The sequence below is a fragment of the Equus caballus genome, chromosome 9, assembly GCF_041296265.1.
Source record: "Equus caballus isolate H_3958 breed thoroughbred chromosome 9, TB-T2T, whole genome shotgun sequence".
Taxonomy (NCBI): domain Eukaryota; kingdom Metazoa; phylum Chordata; class Mammalia; order Perissodactyla; family Equidae; genus Equus; species Equus caballus.
The window spans coordinates 19,072,870-19,097,329 of record NC_091692.1 but is presented as its reverse complement, the minus strand read 5'-3'; the positions used below and the strand labels follow the sequence as shown (position 1 = coordinate 19,097,329).

General features: G+C 38.4%; 1 protein-coding gene across 5 annotated transcripts in view; it reads left to right on the top strand.

Moving 5' to 3' along the window:
• DNAJC5B (DnaJ heat shock protein family (Hsp40) member C5 beta) overlaps window positions 1–24,460 on the top strand; it is an 88,541-nt gene that overhangs the window by 48,140 nt on the left and 15,941 nt on the right. For all 5 annotated transcript variants that reach the window (XM_005613089.4, XM_023648526.2, XM_014728010.3 and 2 more), the window contains 2 exons: window positions 19,379–19,592; window positions 23,314–23,485. In XM_005613089.4, coding sequence (XP_005613146.1) covers window positions 19,379–19,592; window positions 23,314–23,485 — 386 coding nt within the window. The remainder of the gene's footprint in view (window positions 1–19,378; window positions 19,593–23,313; window positions 23,486–24,460) is intronic.

Sequence of the window (24,460 nt, the reverse complement as noted above, 5' to 3'; positions counted from 1 at the left end):
TAAGTTCTCCCATAGAACTTTATGTTTTAAGATGACTATTTGATCATGAGTAAAGATGAATAGCTGGGCAAAAAAACCAAACTGTGGAAGTTAGGGAAAGAATGTAAGGTTAGCAAGGATAGGCATGCCAGACAGAGGGGATAGACCAAGCAAAGATAGGGAGCAAAAGCCATGGGATGTGTTTGAAAAACTACCAGTAATCATCAGGGAAATGCAAATCAAAACTACACTAAGATATCACCTTATACCTGTAAGAATGGCAAAAATAGCCAAAACAAAAAGTGACAAATGTTGGAGAGGTTGTGGAGAAAAAGGAACCCTCATACACTGTTGGTGGGAATGCAAACTGGTGCAGCCACTATGGAAAAGTTTGGAGATTTTTCAAAAAATTAAAAATTGAAATACCGTATGACCCAGCCATCCCACTACTGGGTACGTATCCAAAGAACTTCAAATCAGCAATTCCAAAAGTCCCATGCACCCCTATGTACATTGCAGCATTATTTACAATAGCCAAGATGTGGAAGGAACCTAAGTGCCCATCAACTGATGATTAGATAAAGAAGGTATGGTATATATATAATGGAATACTACTCAGCCATTAAAAAGGATAAAATCGTCCCATTCACAACAACATGGATGGTCCTTGAGGATATTATGTTAAGTGAAATAAGCCAGATAGAGAAAGATGAACTCTGTATGACTCCACTCATAGGTAGAAGTTAAACATGTAGACAAAGAGAACTAATTGGTGGTTACCAGGGGAAAGGGGAGGTGGGGGGTGGGCACAAAGGGTGAAGTGGTGCACCTACAACATCACTGACAACAATGTACAACCGAAACTTCACAAGGTTGTGAAGTATCATAATCTCAATAAAAAGTAAAAAAAATCTACCAATAATGTGGTCATGCCAGAGCATAATATGCAAGCTGTGAGTGAAGGACATGAGACAAAAGGTAGCCATGGGTATGATTGCGGGAATTTTGTAACCATGTTGAGAAGCTTAGACTTTTGTAGGGAAGTGGATCAATGTGTTTCAGATTTGAGTAACATGTCATTGGACCCTACAGAAGAGAAAACAAGTCTCATGAATTCCCAATATTAGGTTAAAATAGCTTTATGTTACAAACATAAATCTGAAGATAAATCTTGAATGCAAACATAAAACTAACCAAATTCAAGGAAATAATAAAAATCATATGATCATCTCAATAGATGCAGAAAAAGCATTTGACAAAATTCAATAGCCACTTATGATAAAATCTCTCAACAAAGTGAGGATAGAGGGAATGTACCTGAACATAATAAAGACCAAATATGAGAAGCCAACAGCTGATATCATACTCAACAGTGAAAAGCTGAAAACTTTTCCTCTAAAATCATGAACAAGATAAGGATGAGCACCCCTGCCACTTTTTTCAACACAGTATTGGAAGTCCTAGCCAGAGAAATTAGGCAAGAAAAAGAAATAAAAGGCATCTAAATTGGAAAGGAAGAAATAAAATCATCACTATTTGCAGATGACGATTTTATATATAGAAAACCCTAAAGACTCCACCAAAAAAACTGTTAGAACTAATAAATTCAGTAAAGATGCAGGATACAAAATGAATAATCAAAAATCTGTTTTCCAAACACTATACATTTCTATACATTAACAATGAACTATCAGAAAGAGAAATTAGGAAAACTCCCATTTACAGTTGCATCAAAAAGGATAAAATATCTAGGAATAAATCTAACTAAGGAGGTGAATGGTCTGTACACTGAAAACTATAAGACGTTGATGAAAGAAATTGAAGAAGATGAAAATAAATGGAAAGATATTCCATGCTCATGGATTGGAAAAATTAATATTGTAAAAATGTCCATATTGCCCAAAGCAATCTATATGTTCAATGTAATCTCTATCAAGACTCCAATAGCATTTTTCACAGAAATAGAACAAAGAATCCTAAAATTTTGACGAAACCACAAAAGTTCCAAAAAGCCAAAGCAATCCTGAGAGAGAAGAACATAGTTGAAGGCTTCATGCTCCCTGACTTCAAACCCTATTATCAAAACAATACTCGGGCCGGCTCTGCGGCCGAGTGGTTAAGTTCGCACGCTCCACTGCGGCGGCCCAGGGTTTGGATCCTGGGCGCGGACATGGCACCACTCGTCAGGCCACGTTGAGGCGGCGTCCCGCATCCCACAACTAGAAGGACCTGCAACTAAGATATACAACTATGTACCGGGGGGGTTTGAGAAATGAAGCAGAAAAAAAAAAAAATAAGGTTGGCAACAGTTGTTAGCCCAGGTGCCAATCCTTAAAAAAAAAAGGAAGATTGGCAACAGTTGTTAGCCTAGGTGCCAATCTTTAAAAAAAAAAAAAGAAACACTACTGTGTAAATTAGAAACGCCTTTTCTGGACCACAGGAAATTTTTTAAAAAATACGATATTTGCATAAAAACAAACATATAGATCGATGGAACAGAATGGAGAGCCCAGAAATAAACCCACACTTGTATAGTCAATTAATTTACAATGAAGGAGCCAAAATATACAATGGGAAAAGGACAGTCTCTTCAACAAATAATGTTGAGAAAACTAGACAGCCACATGCAAAAGAATGAACCTGGACCACTATCTTGCACCAGACACAAAAATCAACTCTAAATGGATTAAAGATTTAAACATAAGACCTGAAATCATAAAAATTGTAGAGGAAAATACAGGTGGTAAGCTCCTTGACATCGGTCTTAGTGATGGCTTTTTTGGAATTGACACCAAAAGCAAAGGCAACTAAAGCAAAAATAAACAAGTGAGACTACATAAAACTAAAAAGCTTCTGCACAGCAAAGCAAACTATCAACAAAATGAAAAGGCAACCTACTGGGAGAAAATCTGTGCAAATCATATATCTGATAAGGAATTAATATTCAAAATATATAAAGAACCCATACAACTTAAAGCAAAAAAACCAAAGAATTTGATCAAAATATGGGCAGAGGATCTGAACAGACATTTCTCCAAAGGAGATATACAGATGGCCAACAGCTACATGAAAAGGTGCTCAACATCTCTAATCATCAGGGAAATGGAAACCAAAACCACAATGAGATATCACCTCATACCTGTTAGAATGGCTATTATCAAAAAGACAAAAAATAAGACATGTTGTGAGGATGTAGAGAAAAGGGAATGCTTTGTGTACTGTGGGTGGGAATGTAAACTGGTGCAGCTACTATGGAAACAGTGTAAAGGTTCCCCAAAAAATTAAAAATAGAACTACCGTATGATCCAGCAAATCCACTTCTGGGTATTTCTCCAAAGGAAACAAAAACACTAACTCAAACAGATATATGCACTTCCATGTTCATTGCATCATTATGTACAATAAACAAGATATGGAAACAACATAAGTGACCATTGATGGATGAATGGATAAAGAAAATGTGGTATATATATATACAATGAAATATTATTTGGCCATCTAAAAAGAAGGAAAACCTGTCATTTGTGACAACATGGATGGACCTCGAGGGCATTATGCTAAGTCAAATAAGTGAGACACAGAAAGACAAATATCTTATGATCTCACTTAGATGTGGAATCTAAAAGAACAAAACCTAACTTGCAGGAACAGAGAATAGATTGCTGGTTGCCAGAGGCAGCGGTGGGTGGGTGGAAATCAGTGAAGGTGATCAAAAGGTACAAACTTCCAGTTACAAAATAAATAAGTCCTAGGGAAAAAATTAAAAAAATAGAAAAACAGAAGAAAAATTTTATATGTCTTTATAGAGATCAAATTGCCATAACACGGTGTTGTCTGTGTACACTGCTTTGTCATAAATATTGCTTGATGTGTTTAACTATTTACCATAGGGGGAAAAAATAAAATAATTAATAGTATAGTAGCATTCCAGCAAAGTTGTTAAAAAACATTAAATAGGTTTAAAGCTAGCAATTCAGGAATACATTTGAAAAAAAACCCAAAAAACAAAACAAAAAGCCCAAATTTCTATCTAAGGTAGTCAAACTCATAGAAATAAAGCAGAATTGTGGTTTCTAGGGGGTGAGGGGAGGAGGAAATGGAAGTTGTCCAATAGATATAGGGTATAGTTTTGCAAGGTAAAAAAGTTCTAGAGATCTGTTGAACGTGAATATAGTTAATGCTACTGAAGACTACCTTTAAAAATGGTTACGACGGTAAATTTTATGTTGTGTTTTTTACCACAAAAAAATAAAGAAAGAGAAGGAGGGAGGGAGGACGGAAGGAAGGGAAAGAAGGAAAAGGAAAGAAAGAATCATGTTTCAAATGGAATAACAGCAAAACTTCCAAACCAACGGTTCTTAGCCTTTGGTGCACAGCCAAATCAACTGTGCAGCTTTTGCAAACATGCGGATGCCCCAATCCTACAGAATTAGAACCTCGAAGAGTAGAGCCATGATAAGTGAGTTTTTAAATACAACACCCCTTCAGGGATGATTCTTAGCACCAGATGTTGAAAACCACTGATTTAACTGGAGGGCAGAGGAGAAATGACAAGCATAGATGACTGTAGCAACACAGTCAGATTGTCTACTCTGTTCTTGGTCCCTTTATGAGAAAGTTCCCTCCTCTTGTTTGTAGGGAGTAAATGAAACCCTGTTTCTGATGTATCCGCTCTATTTTCAAGTTCTTGTTCCTGGCTTTCCAGTTCTTTGTCTCTCCTGTCCTTACAAGAGGTTTGAATACTCACTTGCTTTTGGTACACTGATCACTTTGGAGAAAACATACTCCTTCTGCCAACCTTGGCCCCAAGGGACCCACAAATGTCTGCATTACCTTGCCTAGCCTCCAAGCCAGGCTAGGGGAAGAATCAGGAAGACATCCCAGATGCCAAGGGAAGAGAAGCGGTGGTCAACAAAACTTGCCAAAAGGTCAAATAGAACGAGGGCTGAAAATAGGCCGTTGGATTTTTCACTTAGGATGTCATGGAACGGAGAGCAAGTTCAGTGGAGAGCTGGAAGTAGAAGGCAGATCACACTTGGTCGAAGAGTGAATGGGCACTGAGGATGCAACCTTTTTGTGTAAACTATGCTTTGATGAAGTTTTACGGGGAAGGGAAGGAGGAGATAATTAACATTCTAACAGTATGAAGGGGAGGCAAGACAAAAAATAGTTTCCTTTTTAAAAAACATGACAGGCACATTTGCTCGCTCAGGAGAAGGAGCTAATGGAGACATTATTGAAGACATTGGAGTTGGGGGTAGGGATCAATGACTGATGGGCCAAGATTCAGGAAGGTGCACAGAAAAATAGATTCTAGAACACACTGGCAAGGTTAATCTTAAAGAGGAGAAGTTCTTCTTTCCTCCAAATAAAAGGAAGAGGGAAAGATGCATACAATTATACAGATGTATAGAAGTAAAAGGGTGTGAAGTAAAAGGGTGTGAAGTAGTCTTTTCTTTCTAATGACCTTTTTACCCCTTTTGAAGTAGGAAATGAGGGCTGAGGAAGTGATGAAGAAGAATCAAGGAGAAGTGGTAAAAGCTTGAACATCTCCCACAGGAGACTGAGAGGGAACTTACTGAGGTCAAATGAAAGGGTTGGCAAGCAGCACAGAACACCAGCTGAGGTGGGAAGTTGTGTGCCTTTACTGGCCCGTTTGCATGGTTTTGCAATCTTCTCCAGCAACGCTGGTCATCCCAGAAAAGGAAGTGGAAGCAGTGGATGGCTAGAGTCATCTCCTTGGGGGTAAGGCAGGAAATCAGGACATTTAAGGAATCGAATGAGTTGGTTTGAGTAGCACTCATGTGCATGACCATGAGGTTCAGACTGAGTAGTTAAGAAAGTTAAGTCAGTGAGACTGACAGTCTGGAAGAACAGGTCCTGGTAGATTTAAAAAGTGAGTCTAGAGGAAAAAAATGGGTTTGGGGAGAATAAGAAAGTGAGCACTTAACACAAAGACGTATCGGGGGTTATGCTATATGGTTTTGCACTGAGGACTAGAGACACTGGGAGCCCTACAAGAGCTACCAGCCAGGCCTGCCACTGGAAATTACCGGGAGCTGCTTGTAGCTTTGACATGATTCACTGTCTTGAGAACTTGAGCTGGGAGCAGCAGGAGGACGGCCTACCAAGAGCAAGTGCCTGCTGAGAGCTTTGGCTAGAACCAGTGGTGGGAGATGCTGTTGGAAGTAGGTGACAAGGTTTATATAGCCATTTGTCCTACATCCCAGTCTTATTCCACCTTGGAGTTCAAAGTTCAGTGAAGATTGCTGGCTCTAAAAAAACAAGAATGCAACATTTTCCCCCAGGAAATGTAATCAGGTTAGAGGCCCAGAAACTTTTGTTGGGAACCTGAGCCAGATACAGAGATCTTGACTTGTATGCAGCTCTCAGATTCTGGGTGAGCTGTGGGCTGAGGGGGAAAAGGATTAAAATATAGCACGCAAAGATCTTAGTGGCCTGCTGAAGGCTCTCAGTGGCCTACTGGTGTCAGAACTTCAGGTCCTCATTCCCTACAGTAGTACTTTTATGATTGGTGTAGACAAATACTTCTAATATTGGACACATTTTATCTACTGTGTTTGCACAAATATTCTAGTCTATTCTACCTTACTAGGGAGGGTAAAGAGCTGGCTCTTAAAATTAGCCATAGAAAATCATTGTAGCGACCAGAAAACTATCTAAAAGAAAGCTCTGTGAATTGGCATTTGAAATTTTCAAAAGTTTAGGTATTTTCAACTCTCACACTAAAAAAATACTCAAGCATAATACCTCATGAAGTCATTATTAGACATTCTTGTAAAAATTGGGGAAGACTATTTGCCAAGGCATCATTGAAGGACAGTGGTATCGGTCTCAACTGCCACTAGAGGTCAGCACTGACCCTCGATGTAGTTCTACATGAGGGAAAAGACCAGTTCTCTGAAACAGATCATCATTTATGGTTCCTGTTGTTATCTCGCGCAATCTATCTTGGATCACAAATGTGACTGTGGATCTCAAAAGACTAGAGAACATCCTAACAACTGCTGTGGTGAGCTGCTAAGATATTCCATCTGTAAACGTGAGGAAATCATAGGGCTGTGTAACGTGGCCTTTGGAGGGCTCTAGGTAAGGCCTTGGTGGTCAAAGTATGTAAGTCATACACTATGTTAGCAGGTATTTCAGAAATAATTACACAGCAGGGGTAGTATTGGAATCACCATTTGCAGTTTGAAGCCAAATGGTGCCCTGACCTTGCTATTCTATCCCTTGACTCTACTGATCCTGGCCCAGTGGCTCCTGCTTCCTTGAGCCCCACTAACACTCTCATTCCAGCTTTCTCTCAGCAGCATATTGTATTAAAGCTTCTTGTGGAGAAGGAAACTGTACTGTCTACAAATGTATGAAATGGTTATAGGGGGTTTGAGAGATTTGGGGGCTGATCAAAGAAAAAGATATGACCATGAGAGCCAGTAACACACAAGAAGCTTTACTGGGTGGTTCTTGAACAGGATTGCATGACGGGGGATGTCCCTCATAGCATGAGACCATTCAGAGGCTTGAGGCCACCCTCAGAAGGGGAGGAGGGCAAGGGAACTTCCAGGGGAGGGAGGGGTTGGGAAGGGGGCTTACGTGTCTAGGTGATGTCACTCAGGAGCATAGTGGGGAGTCTTTGAGTCAGAGAACTCCAAAGGGCCATAGCAGCTTAGATTCTTTTTTTGTCTTTTTGTTTTTAAATTTAACTTTATTTATTTATTTAACTGCAGTAACATTGGATTATAACATATTGCTTTCAGATGTACATCATAGTATATTTCTAATTCTGTGTAGATTACATCATGTTCACCACCCAAAAACTAATTATAGTCCATCCCCTCACATGTGATTAGTCACCCCTTTTGCCCTCCCCCACCTTCCCCCATGGTAACCATCAATCCATTCTCCATTGCTGTGTGTTTGTTTGTCATTGTTTTTATCTTCTACTTATGAACGAGATCATATGGTATTTGACTTTCTCCCTCTGACTTATTTCACTCAGCATAATACCCTCAAGGTCCATCCATGTTGTCACAAATGGTCAGATTTCATCATTTCTTATGGCTGGGTAGTAGTCCATCGTGTATAAATACCACATCTTCTTTATCCGTTTGTTCCTTGATGGGCACCTACGTTGCTTCCAAGTCTTAGCTATTGTGTATAATGCTGCAATGAACATAGGGGTGCAGGGATCTTTATGCCTTTGCGTTATCAAGTTCTTTGGATAAACACCCAGCAATGGGATAGCTGGATCTATTCTTAATTTTCTGAGGATACTCCATACTGCTTTCCATAGTGACTGCACCAGTTTGTACTCCCACTAGCAGTGTACAAGTGTTCCCATCTCTCTACATCCTCTCCAACATTTGTTGTTTCCTGTCTTGTTAATTATAGCCATTCTGACCGGAGTGAGGTGATACCTCATTGTAGTTTTGATTTGCATTTCCCTGATAGCTAATGATGTTGAGCATCTTTTCATATGCCTATTGGCCATCTGTATATCTTCTTTGGAGAAATCTCTGTTCAGATCTTTTGCCCATTTTTTAATTGGGTTGTTGGTTTTTTTGTTGTTAAGCTGCATGAGTTCTTTGTATATTTTGGATATTAACCCCTTACCTGATATATTGTTTACAAATATCTTCTCCCAATTGTTAGGCTGTCTTTTCATTTTGCTGATGGTTTCCTTTGCTGTGCAGAAGCTTTTTAGTTTGATGTAGTCCCATTTGTTGATTTTTTTCTTTTGTTTCCCTTGTCTGGTCAGACATGGTACTTGAAAACATGCTGCTAAGACCAATGTCAAAGAGCGTACTGCCTATGTTTTCTTCTAGAAGTTTCATGGTTTTGGGTCTTACATCCAAGTCTTTAATCCATTTTGAGTAGCTTAGATTCTTATAACTGCAAGCCCATCTTATCAATGGCCAGCAAGTGTGGGGTGAAGTCTTACAAGTATATAAAGCAGACAGGCTCTAAATGGTTAACAATCTGCTTGTTTGGGCTATTTTCAAAATAATGGAATATGCAAAAGTTTGAGTTTGGTACCAGTCGGCTTTTGAGTCAATGGGTCTCAGCCTGCAGCAAAGAAATAAACAACATATGGGTCAATAAACAGAGGTGATCTTTGGCTTATTTATATAAAAGCGGTATAAAGCCTTTTGTGGAATTATCATTACCTGAAAGAAGAAAACATAAACATAAAAGATAACCAGGGGCTTCTGAATCAGGAGTTTCAAATTACCTGAATCAGGTAATTTGTACCAGTTTTCCCTTTTGCTAAGAACAACTAAAAAAACTGAAAGAAAACTATATTTTATATATACATCTTAAAAGCATTTGGGAGTAAAGAATTACTACCAACTAGAACCCTCATACATTGCTGGTGGGAATGCAAACTGGTGCAGCCACTATGGAAAACAGTATGGAGATTCCTCAAAAAATTAAAAATAGAACTACCATACAATCCAGCCATCCCACTACTGGGTATTTATCCAAAGAGCTTGAAGTCAGCAATCCCAAAAGTCCTATGCACCCCAATGTTCATTGCAGCATTATTTACAATAGCCAAGACATGGAAGCAACCTAAGTGCCCATCAACAGACGAATGGATAGAGAAGATGTGGTACATATATACAATGGAATACTACTCAGCTGTAAAACAGAACAAAATCATTCCATTTGCAATAACATGGATGGATCTTGAGGGAATTATGTTAAGTGAAATAAGCCAGCTAGAGAAGGATAATCTGTGTATGACTCCACTCATATGAGGAATTTAAAATTATGGACTAAGAACAGTTTAGTGGATACCAGAGGAAAGGTGAGGTGGGGGGTGGGCACAAAGGGTGAAGTGGTGTACCTACAACACGAATGACAAACATTAATGTACAACTGAAATTTCGCAAGATTGTAACCTATCATTAACTCAATAAAAAAAAAAAAAGAATTACTACCAACTAGGTCATGATATGGGAAAAGAGAAGCTGAGAGGATGAGCAGGACTCTACAGAAGGGGGTAAAAACTTGGACCCTGGTCCAACAAGAATGGGAATCCTGCAATTCTATTTAGACTCTGAAGTGCTTCACCCAAGGAGAAAGGGCAGTAAACCATCTGTGACTGACAATTACTTTGGTGGTCTTCCATAAATCATCTTCCCTGGTATTCATGTCCTTGTGTAGTCCTCTTGAATCTGGGCTGGTTCTCTGACCTAATTTAACCAATAGAATGTGGCAAAAGTAATGTGCCTAAACATTAAAAAAGTCTAGAAGCTTCTGCTTTTGCAAGCTGGTTTAAGCTGGCCACTACTTAAGAAATATAATTACCCTGAGACTATCATGCTGTGAGGCACCTCACCTAGCCATGTGGAGAAGCCATAAGGAGGAGAACAGAGTCCCTAGACAACAGCCCTGGCTGAGCTCCCAGCCACAGCCAGCACCAGCTTACCAGTAGGTCAGTGAAGCTATCTTGGAAACAGATCCCACAGCTCCGACTGAGGTATCCCAGCCAAAGCCAAACAGAGCAGAGAAAAACTATCCCCACCAAACCCTACCCAATTGCAACATTGTAGGCAAATAAATAAAAAGTGTGTTGTTTTAAGCTATGAAATTTTACTGTAGCTTGTTACACAGCAATAAATAATGGAAACACCAGTGTTGTATGGACTGTAACTGAACTTTGAGCCATCTGAGTGTCTGAGAAAATCTCAGTCCCTAATATTGGATTAAGATGATCTCAGTTTTGCAAGTGCCTCCAGACACTAAAAGTAGGAAATAAAAATGCTCTCTGGTATAAGATAATATCTTCTTCGTCCTCTGATTATTTCTTTAAAAGTTTTTCTTTTAGTGTTATTGAGAAATAATCAACATATATCACTGTATACGTTTAAGGTATACAGTGTGATGGTTTGATTTACATATATTGTGAAAAGATTATCACAGTTGGTTCAGCTAACATCCATCATCTCATATACAATATAAGGGAAAGAAAGAAAAAATTTTCTCCTTGTGAAGAGAACTCTTAGGATTTACTCTCTTAAAGACTTTCCTATATGTCACAGTCTTTAAAATTTTGTAAAATACAGTATCTGGCACACAGAGATAATCAAGCACTGAAGTCAAGACAACATGAACAAGAATTGGCAGAAATGAGCCACTAGAAACAGAACCATGGAAAACCTCAGGTATTAGAATTATCAGAAACAGATTTTAAAATAACTATGATCAAGAAGGTAAAATAAAAGATTGAGAATTTTCACAGAGAATTGAAAATTATGAAAAGGGGCATTTCAGATTTTTTAAATGAACAGATAAATTTTACAACTCAAAAAATACAACCAAACTCAAGAAACTCAAAGATAGGGCTTAACAGGTTAGAGAGCTGACTGGAAGTTAGGCCAGAAGAAAATAGAGAGAATTACAAAAGGATAGAAAACACTGCAAGAAGATAAAATACATAGAGAATCCATTAAGAAGATCTTAGATAAATGCAACTGGAGTCTGAAAAGGTGAGTGGAAAGAGAATGAAGGGGAAACTATTTGAAAACATAATGTATGTGAATTTTCCAGGTTCATGAATGGTATCAATCCGTATATACCAGAAGCCCAGTAAAAGCTAAACAGAATAAATAAAAAGAAATCTACAGAGGCCAGCCTGGTAGTGTAGTGGTTAAGTTCGTGTGCTCCACTTCGGCAGCCTGGAGTTTCCAGGTTTGGATCCTGGGTGTGGACCTAGCATTGCTTATCAGGCCACACTGTGGTGGTATCCCACATAAAATAGAGGAAGATTGGCATAGATGTTAGCTCAGGGCCAATCTTCCTCACGAAAACAAAAAAGAAAGAAAGAAATCTACAGCCAAGCACATCACAGAAAAACTGCTGAAACCAAAGATGGAAAGCCTTTAGAGCAACCAGAGAAAAAATACAGACTACCTTCAAAAAACAACAATTCGATTTACAGCAGATTTTTCCACTGAGATAATGGAAACCAGAAGACAATGGACTGAAACCTTGAGCGTGATGAAAGCAAATAATTGATAGCCTACAAGTCTATATCCAGGGAAAATGCCCTTCAAAAATGAAGATGAAATAAATACATTTTTAAGCTAAACAAAAACTTTAAGAATTAATCATTAGCAGATCTTCACTAACAGAGATACTAAAGGGTGTTCATAGGCAGAAGGCAAACGATCCAAGATGGATGGTCAGAGATGCAGAAAATAACTAAAGGCAATAAAATTGGACAATATGTGAGTAAATGTACACAAATACTAACTGTATAAAATATCATTAAATATTAATTGTATTAAATAATAATTCTTGAGGGCTTAAGAGATTTAGAGAATTAAAGTACATGCTACCAACAACACTTAGGAGAGTAATAGTGTCCGTGTTCTAAGATTTTTATATTGTCTTGGAGGAAGACAAAAGTACCTTGACAGTAGACTTTGGTAAATCAAGGTTTCTGTAACCTCTAGGAGAACCCCAAAAGGAATAATAAAAGAATGTTAATTTCCAAAGTAATAAAGGAAAAAGTAGAATAATGAAAAAGAATCAATACAAAAAAGGCAAGAAAGGAGAGGAAAGGAAATATATTTTAGATGAGACAAAAGAACATAATGAAGTAATAGATTTAATCTGAAATGCATCAATAATTATATTTAAAAATAAACATAAACTAAATGCTTCAATTAAAGGAAAAAGATTGTCGTTGTGAATAAAAAACCCAAAACTAAATGGTGCTTACAACAGACACATCTAATATGTAAGGATACAGAAAATTTGAAAATAAAAGGAGAGAAAAATATGTTCTAGTAGATGTGTACCCAGAGAAAGCTGGTGTAGCTTTATCAATATCAAAGTAAAGACAAAAAGTATTACTACAGATAAAGAGGTATATTTCATAATAATAAAAGTTCAATTCACAAGGAATATATAACAGTCATGAATTTAGCATGACCTAAAATATACAAAGCAAAAGGTGACAGAACTATAAGAAGAAATATGCAAACCTATATTCATAGTGGGAAATTTTAACATATCTTGATTGATAGATCAGTAAAATGGCTAAGAATATAGAAGATTTGAACAAAAAAAGTTAGCAAACAAAATATGATGCTCTTATATAATAACAAAGCACCCAATAGGTATAGAATATATATTCTTTAAAGTACATATGGAACATTTATAAAAATTGAACATATAATGAGACATAAGGCAAGTCTCAAATTGTGAAGAGGGCATATTGTACAAATGTCAATCTCCAAATGAATCTAAAGAGTCAATGCAATTGCAATAAAAATCCCAATAGAGTGTGTGTGTGTGTAAACCGACAAGCTAATTCTAAAATTTATGTGGAAATGCAGAGGTCCCAGAATATCCACAGAACTCTTGAAGAACAACATTATGGAAGAGCTTGCTCTTTAAGATACTGAGACATATTTTAAAGGTATCTGTGTAAGACTGTTATTGGCCCAGAAACAGTCAAATAGACCAGTGGAACAGAACAGATAGCCTAGAAACACAGGGAAAGGATACCATTTTTAATAAATGGTGCTAGGACAGTTGGATATCTATATTTTAAAAATGAGATTGGATGCCTACCTTCCACCTCATTAAAAAGTCAGCTACAAATGGGCCATTGACTTTCATGTGAAAGGCAAATCTATAAAGATTTTAGAGTTATAGAGTTTATAGGACAATATGTTCCTGAATTCAGGAAAAGATTGATTAACTCAACTAAATTAAAATTAGGAATTTCCATTCATCAAAAGATTCCATAAAGAAACTAACAACAACAAAAAGGCCCCAGAAAGGGAGAATATATATATAATTCATATAACTGACAAAAGATTCATATACAGAATATGTATGTTTTTTAAATCCTACAAATTAATTTTAAAAATCAAACTAAAAACTGGTAAAAGACTAATATGCCCTTAGAGGATTTCCAAATGACATATATATTAGCTTCATTAGTAATTGGGAAAATGCAAATTAAACCACAAAGGGGTATATATACAAACCACCAGATTGTCAAACATCAAAATGTCTGTCAATACCAAATGTCAGGGAGACATGCACTGAACCCATATATTGGTTCCTCATATTTTCCCTTGGGTGTTGCCTGAGTCCAAGTGGGCATGGGAGTTCCAGCGAACATCCAGTAGTATAGCACACCATCAGGTTCCATAGTTCCAACACTTGCCATACACATAGGGGTTATTAATCGAGGGTTTGTGTTCACCTGTAAACTGTGGTTTCTAGCAGTTCATTTTCCTGTCTACCACCAGTCTCCTTTCCATCATAGCCAATTTTTTCTAGAAAGAATAGTCTATATCTAATATTAGCTCAGAATTTGCTTTCTTTTGCTACCTTTGCAGTAGACGCTGGCTCTGCCATGAAGGTAATTTTAACTTTTCTACTATATAGGAAGAAATCATTGCTTCACCCTCCATTTTCTACTCTTTTGTCGTAGACAGCGGGTGGCTTTCTTCTGGGACTTTGGAGGGGCAATAAACTGTGGCTTAGGGAGGTTAGCAGAAAGTACACAGCAATGGGGAAATCTTAAAACAGGAAGTAACAGGATGTTATTGGCGAAAGCAGTTGAAAATGTGTTGAGTGGAGAAAGGCAGCTATAGACACACCCATGCCATGGAGGTACTGAGTTCCCTGAGGCTCAGAGCCCAGCCTTCCCAAACAAGAAGGTCTCCTCTGACATTCTAGCCCCATGGAGATGGATTTGGTCTAGGGCTGAGATAACATGGTCAGAATCGGGTCTTAGGTGACTCAGAGACTGGTAGAGAGTAGTAGGTGGATCTTATCTGAGTGTTAGATGGGGCGAGGAAGAGAACTGGGCAGAACATTACAATTCTTAGAATTCCACTGCTTCAAAATAGGTAGATCTTAGAGGCCTTAGGTAATTACAACTATAAACCCCATGTTTATCTTACCTGCCATTCACTGGATTCACTATACATTTCATTTGACAGCTGTCATTGGATTTCAAAATGGAAATTAGAGGCATATTTCCAGTGTTATTTATGGCCATACCAGATCAACAAGTAAATGAGAGTATAGAGAGATTTAGAATTAAAGGTTCACATTCTAGTTGAATAATATGTCACTTTTAAGCATAAAATGAGAAATTATAAGAAAGATCTTTAAAATGAATAGGTGAATATTACATTTAAATGTACTCCAAGCACTTCCTTTCACCCTAAATTCCATATGTCTTTTTTTGCTGTATAGACAATTCCCAAGGGAGTGGGTCATTGATCAACTACCTCCTTGAGCAATTGTGTAATTTTGGCAGCTGCGTCTGCTAGCCATATTTCCTGAGGATTCCTCAGAGCCAAAAGTATCTGCCAAGAGGAGTCAAAATGCTGCTGACAACCAGGAATTGGATTTGTTGCAAATGGAGTTGCTCCAGCCCTCTGAATTTGCCAACTCCATTGTTGGAGGACTGTGATAAATGGTTGAGTGCATCTGCCCTTGTGAGCTGACACAGATCCAAGCAGCTTAAAATATGACAAGAAGCCAGGCTTCTCTGGCTAAGTCTTGGACAGTGTGTATCAGTCTACAATTGAACCCTAGAAACAAGAAAATATATATAAAGAGGCATTGTCCAGGGATTTCTTTCATTCAAGGCAGAAATAACAGCCCTTGCATTTGATTGGCCTGGATGTGATCTGTGGAACTAGTAGGGAACAGTGCTGCAATTGTATTTCAGCGCATGGAGTGAGATTTCCAGGAATATTGTATCCTTAAAATTAACGTGCTTAAAGAATCCACTTGAGGCTTTTTGATGATAGTCATTGCATCATTGTCGTTTGAGGACTTTTCTTCTTGCTTGCTTCTTTTTTTTTTCCTTGCTCTCATTTGGCAATGGGTCATTTAAGGGAGAAAACTCTAAACTTTCAGCTATTAAAAGAGAACAAAATTTGTGGTCGGAGCTTTAAAATGCTCAGGGAAAGAAACCACACATGTAATATGTATATTTTTTATAACAAGCGAAAAAAACCCACAAAGAATCACCCATAATCCCAATGTGTGGCTATAAGCACTGTTAAGCGTGGTTCTAACCTACCATTTTCCTTTCTTTTCTCCTTATTTTTCTGTTTTCTTTTTCTTATATACAGATATATATACAATTGTCTGCTTGTGTGTGTGTGTATGTATATATGTGTGCTTGTGTATTTATGTGTATATGTGTATGTGTTTGTGTGCATGTGTGTGTATTTATACGTATGTGTGTGTCAAGGTCACCAAAGATTTCCATATCACTAACCTGGTGGTCAGTTCTTAGTCCTCATCGTACATGACCTGTCAGCGGCAATTGACATAAATGACCACTCTCCTTGAAATACGTTGTTTACCTGGATCCCAAGACCACATATTCTCAAGATTTTTCCTTCTGCATCATTGGTCTTTCTTTCTTATCTCCTTTGCTGGTTCTTCTTCCCAAAGCTCGGTCCTTGGAATTCTCTTGGACCCACTCTCTTGGGAATCTTTTCCAGTTCCATGGTTCTAAACACCACCTACCTGCCAAGAACTCCAAAACGTACATCTCCCACAATAACTCTCATCTGAACATAAGGCTCTTATATCTGTCAACCTCCATCTCTCCACTTGGAAGTCTAGTAAGCATCTCAAACATGTCCAAAACAGAACTCCTGAATCCTAGCAAACCATTCTTTACTTCCAACAAAACTTCTTACTATCTCATTATATAGTACTCCAAACTTCCAGTTGCTCAGGCTAAAATTTTGGTGCCATCCATGATTCCTCTTTTCTTTTCCACCCCATGTCTAATCCATTAGCTAGCCTTCAAAATACACCCAGACTCCAACCACTTTTCTCTGTATCCTCCACGAGCACACTGGTCTGAAGCATCAAGAACTTCTCCTAAGACAGTCTCCCTGCCTTTGCCTTTGTCCTCCCCAAGACTGAGGGATCCTTCCAAAACTAAAGTCAGGTCACACCACTCTTCCTCTCAAAACGTTCCAATGGCTTCCCATGTCACCTAGACCAAAAACTAAAGTCCTTACATGGCCTACTAACATTCTGTGTGCCTTACTTTTTAAACTTAAATATAGGAGGCAGCATAGTGGTGGTTAAGAGCATGTGCTCAGGGTCAAATTGCCTGTGTTTAAAGCGTGGCTCTAATTATTAGCTGTGTAACATTGGGCAAGTTACTTAACCTCTTGGTGGCTAAATTTCCTTATTTATAAAATTGGATCATTATAATACCACCTCATGTGGTAAAGATTAATGAATTAATATTTACAACATGCTTACAATAGTTCTGGCATATAGTAAACATTATAAAATGACAATAAATTGTCATGATAAAAAGCAACAAAATAGGCATTTTGTGCTATTAGCACAAGACCTCATCATAAATTCTGCACGTAAAAAAACATGTCTCCAATGGTCCCACCTGTAAGAATTTATAGATACTCTAAACATCTCTCAAAAAGGAGGATGAAGATGTTTTGGTTAAACAAATTTAAAATGAACCATCATTATTTTATTCATTTTCATTATTCTGAGCTCAGAGTTAGAATGGACTATACACCATGATTTATACTTTTAAATATTTTAGTACTTTTTTAAGCATCCTGATGCTGAGCTGCTTAATTATTCACCTACATCCTAACCGGTAATACTTCAATTCCTAAAATAGGTATGACTTTTTTCAGTTTACCATGTAGTTTGATTTACAAAGTTTACTTTACTTTTATGCTCTACTTATGGATTAGCACATTAAAATGGAACAATTTGATCTAAACTAATATAATAGACAAAAGCTTAAGGTATATTCTTACATACACCTATATGGGCACAGTAGGGAGACTAGGGAGGCCATGTGAAATTTCCGGTAGAGAGTCATAAAATTAATGGAGTTTGAAGTGGAAAAAATACCACAGACTTAATTTTGAATGTGGCTTTAATCATTGTTTAAATCATCTGTAGAGGCAAATGAGGGAAATGACCACCAGCCAGAGCCTGACTATCATAGCTCGGTTCTTATATCCATTTTACAGGTTCCTTTTTATACTTGACTGTAACTGAAGAATAAAGAATACCTCCAAATCAGCCCCCAACACACACATACACACACACAATGCAATACAACATATAGCCACACCCTTCAGAAATTGCTTTATGATCCACAGAGGAGAAAGGGCCTTGTACCCACAATTAAATTGCTGGATATTTATTCCAAAGAACTGAAAACACAAATGTGTTAAAATACATGTACTCCTATGTTCACTGCAGCATGATTCACAATAGCCAAGACTTGGAAACAAACTAAATGCCCATCAACAGATGAATGGATAAAGAAGATGTGGTATACGTACACAGTGGACTACTACTCAGCTATAAAAAAATGATGAAATATTGCCATTTCTGACAACATGGATGGACCTCGAGGGTATTATGCTAAGTGAAATAAGTCAGAGGGAGAAAGTCAAATACCTTATGATTTCACTCATAACTAGAAGATAAAAACAGCAACAACAGACACATAGATACAGAGATTAATTGGTGGTTACCAGAGGGAAAGGGGGAGGGAGGTGGGCGAAACAGGTGATAGGGCACGTGTGTGCAGTGATGGACAGTCTTTTGTCTTTGGGTGGTAAACATAATGTAGCCTACCCAGAAATTGAAATATAATGACGTATGCCTGAAATTTGTATAATGTTATAAACTAATGCTACCTTAATAAAAAAAAAGAAATAATAGAAAGTAAAAAAAAATTTCTACAGATTATCTGAAGTAGAAAGACCTATTTGAAAAGAAGTCAAACATATATTTGAATACAAGAGAAGTCACAGTATTTGCTCAGAAAAAACAAAGGGAGTTAGGATTTGTGGAAGATTTGTGAAGGGGTCATAATGTTTATTCAAAAGTATATATTAGAATTTTTTTTCAATAGTTGAGTTTAACTTTGAGAATATGTGGTGGGAAGTTTTGTTAATTCTGGAAAATTCTTCCAGTTCTAAATGGAATTTTGGTGTAAATTGTTCCTGTTGCTGGAACTCTTAAAGACCTCTGCATGTTGGGGTGGACTACTGATGAGCTCACAGGTAAAAATAAACTTCACTTATTTGCCAACAGTAAAATGTCTCAGACTCAACAACTGCACAGCTGCTGAGAATTCCTTTGAGGATGTGAGAAGAGAAACAATACTATTGTGCCTGCGTGTTAGAAACAAGAGACAACTTTTCATGAAAACTTGCCTAGTCAAATCCACATTAGCGTGAAACATTATTTAACAGTATTTGCTCGTATAAAGGATGTACAAATAAATAGTGCCCTGATAAAATATCATTGTAATTCTTGTCAAATAACACTTTTTCTCACTTCTTTTTAATTTTAAAAGAAAATTGGCCCTGAAACACCATCCAGACAAGAATCCAGATGATCCAGCTGCTGCTGAGAAGTTTAAAGAAATCAACAACGCCCACACAATACTTACCGATCTGTCAAAGAGAAATATATATGACAAATACGGATCTCTGGGACTCTATGTGGCTGAGCAATTTGGAGACGAAAATGTTAATACCTACTTTATGCTGTCAAGCTGGTGGGCAAAGGTGAATTATGTTTTTTTCCTTCAAAAACAATTTTCTGGAGGATCATGATGTTATTCACTCTTTTAGAATCGATCTCAAAGAAAGCCTAAGGTTACTATATTATTAAACTCTTATAAATAAAAGGAGGTATCTTTGACTGAAAGCTGTTATTTGAGGATTGTTTTTGCTTTAGATCATCAAATAATTATAAAATACAACATAACTTAAAATGCTTTTAGACATTAATTATATTTGAATTTGAAGCTTCAGGTTAATTCTGACTTCCCTCCCTTCCCTCATAATGACTAATTAAGAACTGACTCATTGCTCAAAACCAAAAATAATTTATTAGTGTGACAACTGTTTAATAAATTATTATGGGACAAATTTAGCCATGTACTTTACTATCTATAGCATAGGTACATTAGCAAACACAATACCTGGGAGAATGGTAATTATGTCACAGGCTCACGTGGAGCCTGCTGTGAGGTAGAAGAGAAGGAAATGAAGGGGAAAGGTGAGAATTAAGTAGCGGAGGACAGGGAGTTGGAGAGACAGAGGAAGAGAGAGGACAAAAAAGATATCTGGTCAAGAAAAAGGCAACATTTTTAAGGACTTAGTGCAATCAGAATTGACTTTTGACAGTACATTTTGTGCAGATTCCTAGGAATCCCTAGTATATGTATGTTTGCTGATGGCTTTATATTTGTTTATGAGTTTTAATAGTCATATCTTCTGATAAAAGTATATTTCCATATGAACCATACCTATAGTCCACATATGAGTTGTACTTAATAATTTAAAAAACTGCAAATCTCCAAAGAGGAGGTTTCATATTCAGTAGTATTCTGATTGCTATTTCTTTCACTAAAATAAATTCTGCTAAATTGAAGTTTTATATATGCAGGAGGAGAGAGAATATGTTTTTGTAATAAGCATGGACAGACAGAGTTTGCAACCTAAAGCCTCATTTGCCTTCTGCAGTTCCTGGAATTCCTTTTCTTGGGGATAACTGAGATTCCCACTGAACCCTCCTTTCTTTACTGTTGAAGACTTGGGAGGGAGATAAGTTCCTGCCAAGCAGATTTGGAACTTGGGATGAGAGTGTACACACTGACGATGCCATTTATGATGATAGATGGAACATTCATATAACAATATGGGCTTTTGTGGGCTTGCCTGGGAACCTAAGCTCCAGGCGGGACAGTCTTTCCATGGGAAGGTACATTTGGAGTTCTAGATAACTTACACACTAGCACTTGATTGCATATTGGAGCCTGCTTGCATAAAAAAGAGAATAGGTTTCCCTGCCCAGGAAGTTGACAAAATTGATCGAAATTTATATAGACAAGCAGAAGCTGTCCGGTAGTATAAGAAATATATAAAATAATTCCTGATGTGGCTCTTTGAAAATAAGGCTACAAAAAATCTATCTTCCCTTCCACTTGTGCCTAAGCCTAATTACACGGTGCCCATTAGATGGGCGCACAGTGATCATGTATTAAGTAGCATTGCATGAATGAATCAGCGTACCAATGAAAATGTGTTTAAAAACTATTGGACAGTTACATGTGCCTGGTACTGTGCTGCTAAGCATTGTACGAGATAAGGTTACTTCTGCAATAGGCTAACAATCTAGTTGGAATAATTAAAGAACAAAACAGTATATGAATTAAAGGAAATTTTCACAGAGTAATATGGGAATTGCATAGTAAAAACAAAAAGGGCAAAAGTCGGTAAAGAAAGGAGGAGCTTGTTGGGGCACTGGCTCAGGAATACTGCCCAGGAGGGTCTTGGAGGCAGGTGGTGAGGAGGAGGGTGTCGCAGTTTTGTTTTCAGAGTAATTTACCAAAGCCTATGAAAATGCAGAGTATCCATAACAAAAAGATATAGGTGTGAAGTGTGAGTGAAGCTCCCTCACTCCAAGCCACCACAGGCTCCACCCCACCACTGGGGCCAGAGTCAGACAGATGGAGTCCCGGGCCAGGAAGCGGGAATGGGGCAGGTGACGTTCATCAACATTAAAGGTTTCTGCCCTAAGTTACTGAAGACCTGCAGACACCCGTGGTGATCTTTATCCTCTTTGCTCCCTTTATTAGATGAAATCTGCATTCTAATTCAAAGATGTATAAACCACTTCCTTTCTATTTCAAATAACATATTTTTAATAAAATCATAAATTTATTTTGCTCAGTTAACAAAAACTGGCTTATTTTAACTTCAAAGTTGGGGGTTGGGAGAGTTTCTTTTCATCTTTAGCTATGGCAAACTTAGCAAACCTTTTATAAGCTCGTGATGAAATCCCGGTGCTGTTCACCAGGAGAAACAAATCATTTGTTTATCTATTAATTACTTTATACATTCATTAATTCAGTAGGTATTTATCAAGTGTCTGCCGCATGCCATGTACTAAACCCTTAGATAGGAGGGATTAAAAGATTCCTGACACATAGTTCTAACCGTCAAGAAGCTCAAGAGACAGACCTGTAAACCAATCAATGTCCTAAAGTATCAACAAAAAGAGCACCAAGGTAGACATTTGTATGGAGTACAACTGGGGCACAAAGGAGGGAGTAATCATTCCAGGGGGCGATCAGGAAAGCTGTCAAAGAGAGAGGAGCTTTGAGATGAATCCTAAACACGGAGTGGGTATTTGATAGATGACCAGGGAATGGTAGGGGGACGTCCAGGTAGGGAGAGCGAAGCTATGGCAGGTATGGCAGGAACAGGGCCATGCTGGTGGCAAGGAGGGGTTGGCAGAGACTGGATGACCTCTAATAAGGAGCTCTGGCCTTTTCTTTTTTTCTTTTCTTTTCTTTTTTTTTTGAGGAAGATTACCCTTGAGCTAATATCTTCTGCCAATCCTCCTCTTTTTGCTGAGGAAGACTGGCCCTGAGCTAACATCCATGCCCATCCTCCTCTACTTTATATGTGGGACGTCTACCACAGCATGGCTTGCCAAGCGGTGCCATGTCTGCCCGCAGGATTCGAACTGGTGAACCCCGGGCCGCCGAAGCAGAACGTGAGAACTTAACTGCTGCGCCACTGGGCAGCCCCTCTGGCCCTTTCTAAGAGGCAGGAGTGTGGCTGCCTGGGCTCAAGAGAACACATATTTCAGAAAGCTCCAGCAGCAACGTGCAGAGTGGATTAGGAGGCAAGAACGGAGGTAGGAAGTTCAGTTAGGAGGCTGCTGAAGTGTCCAGAGTAGTGATGAGGGGATCTCTTCTAAAGCCTTACCTGTCAGGATGGAGAAGAGGGGGAGCGTGCAAGAGATCTTGAGGAGAGAGACTCTGCAGGACTTGGCGACTAAGAGGAAGGTGGGCAGGGCGGGGAGAGGTAGAGGGAGCTACGAATAGCTCTTCTTTGGTGAGAATGATTCGGTTCCCTTGCGTAGCTCATTTGACTTGTAGAGGTTATGTTCGTTTGTTGTTTTGTTTGCTCTACTCTTAATAATGATCATTATAGCTTAAGAATAAAGAAGAAAATGTCATACTTTGTTATTTTGGCTACAAGTCATTTCTTCCTGGCTTAACTTGTTAGGCAAACTTTATGAGGAATTTGTTTCCAAGGAAGCTAAAAAGATATTTCTTGCACAGCACAAGGAAGAGGGTGAGTATGTGCTCTTTGGGGTGAACTGCGATGTCTTCCGGTCTCCGGAGGTACATGGTGCACACAATTTCTGGAGTTCTCCCACACCCCACCCCCTCTCACCCCTATTTTTCTTTGCCTCTGTTTCCCCTAGACCCTGTTTGTTATCATTGGCCTCTTGACTGGCTGCTATTTTTGCTGCTGTCTGTGTTGCTGTTGCAACTGCTGTTGTGGACGCTGCCGGCCCAAATCATCTGTGCCAGAAGAGGATTTCTATGTGTCTCCAGAGGATCTTGAGGAGCAGATCAAGACTGACATGGAAAAAGGTGGAGTAAGATGAGAGCAGAGGTAGTGGGCGTCCTTTCACAGGCCTGAACAAGCACCAGGTCTCATGGTGATGGTTATAACTAAAATGAGAGAGATCCAAAAAGCAAAAGGGGGAAATCCCAGAGACTGTCAGCTTTGATACCTCTTTTGGAGAGGATTAAAGGACAACTACCTTTACCAGCCACAGAGAAAAGCAGAACCTGACACCAAATTAGAAAGAGATCATGAAATATGCTGGTAACAAAGCAAGGATAGTATAATTCACAGTCTCATTACAAGAGAGTGAACTCTGGGTTCAAGGAGGTTCAGGTGAGAATGCCCAGGGATAGGAGAACTAAGGTAAAAATTTCTTCTAGGTAAAGCATTTCAGCCTGTTACTTTAGGATTTCTCCTCAAATAGAAGGGAATGGACACCAAGAAAAGTCAACAATCCCTGACTTTTCTATTTTTTGATAATTTGGTAATGAGTTTTGGTTAGAAGTGGGAGAAGGTAGTCTTTCTTCCCTGGAAATGTAGCTTCCTTCCATATCCATGCATTCAGAGCTAGCCTCAAACCAGCATCAAGCATATTGTCTTCGGGCCGGCCCTGTGGCCAAGTGGTTAAATTTCCTCATGTTCCACTTCAGTGGCCCATGTTCGCAGGTTCAAATCCCAAGTGCAGACATACTCCACTCACCAGCCGTGCTGTGGAGGCATCCCACATACAAAAAATGGAGGAAGATTGGCACAGATGTCAGCTCAGGGTTAATCTTCCTCACCAAAAAAAAAAAGAATATTGTCTTATGTAAATGGGAGTATTTGCTTTGCTAAGCCACCTCCACACATCTATCTATGTGTGTGCATGGCCATAATACATTACTTGAGTCTTCAAGTTCATTCTACTCAGAAATGATAAAAGAAAAATGTTAAAAAGATGAAATCTCATAGAATTCACAACACCAGGAATACTTCATGTTCTCTGGGAAATGCCTTCG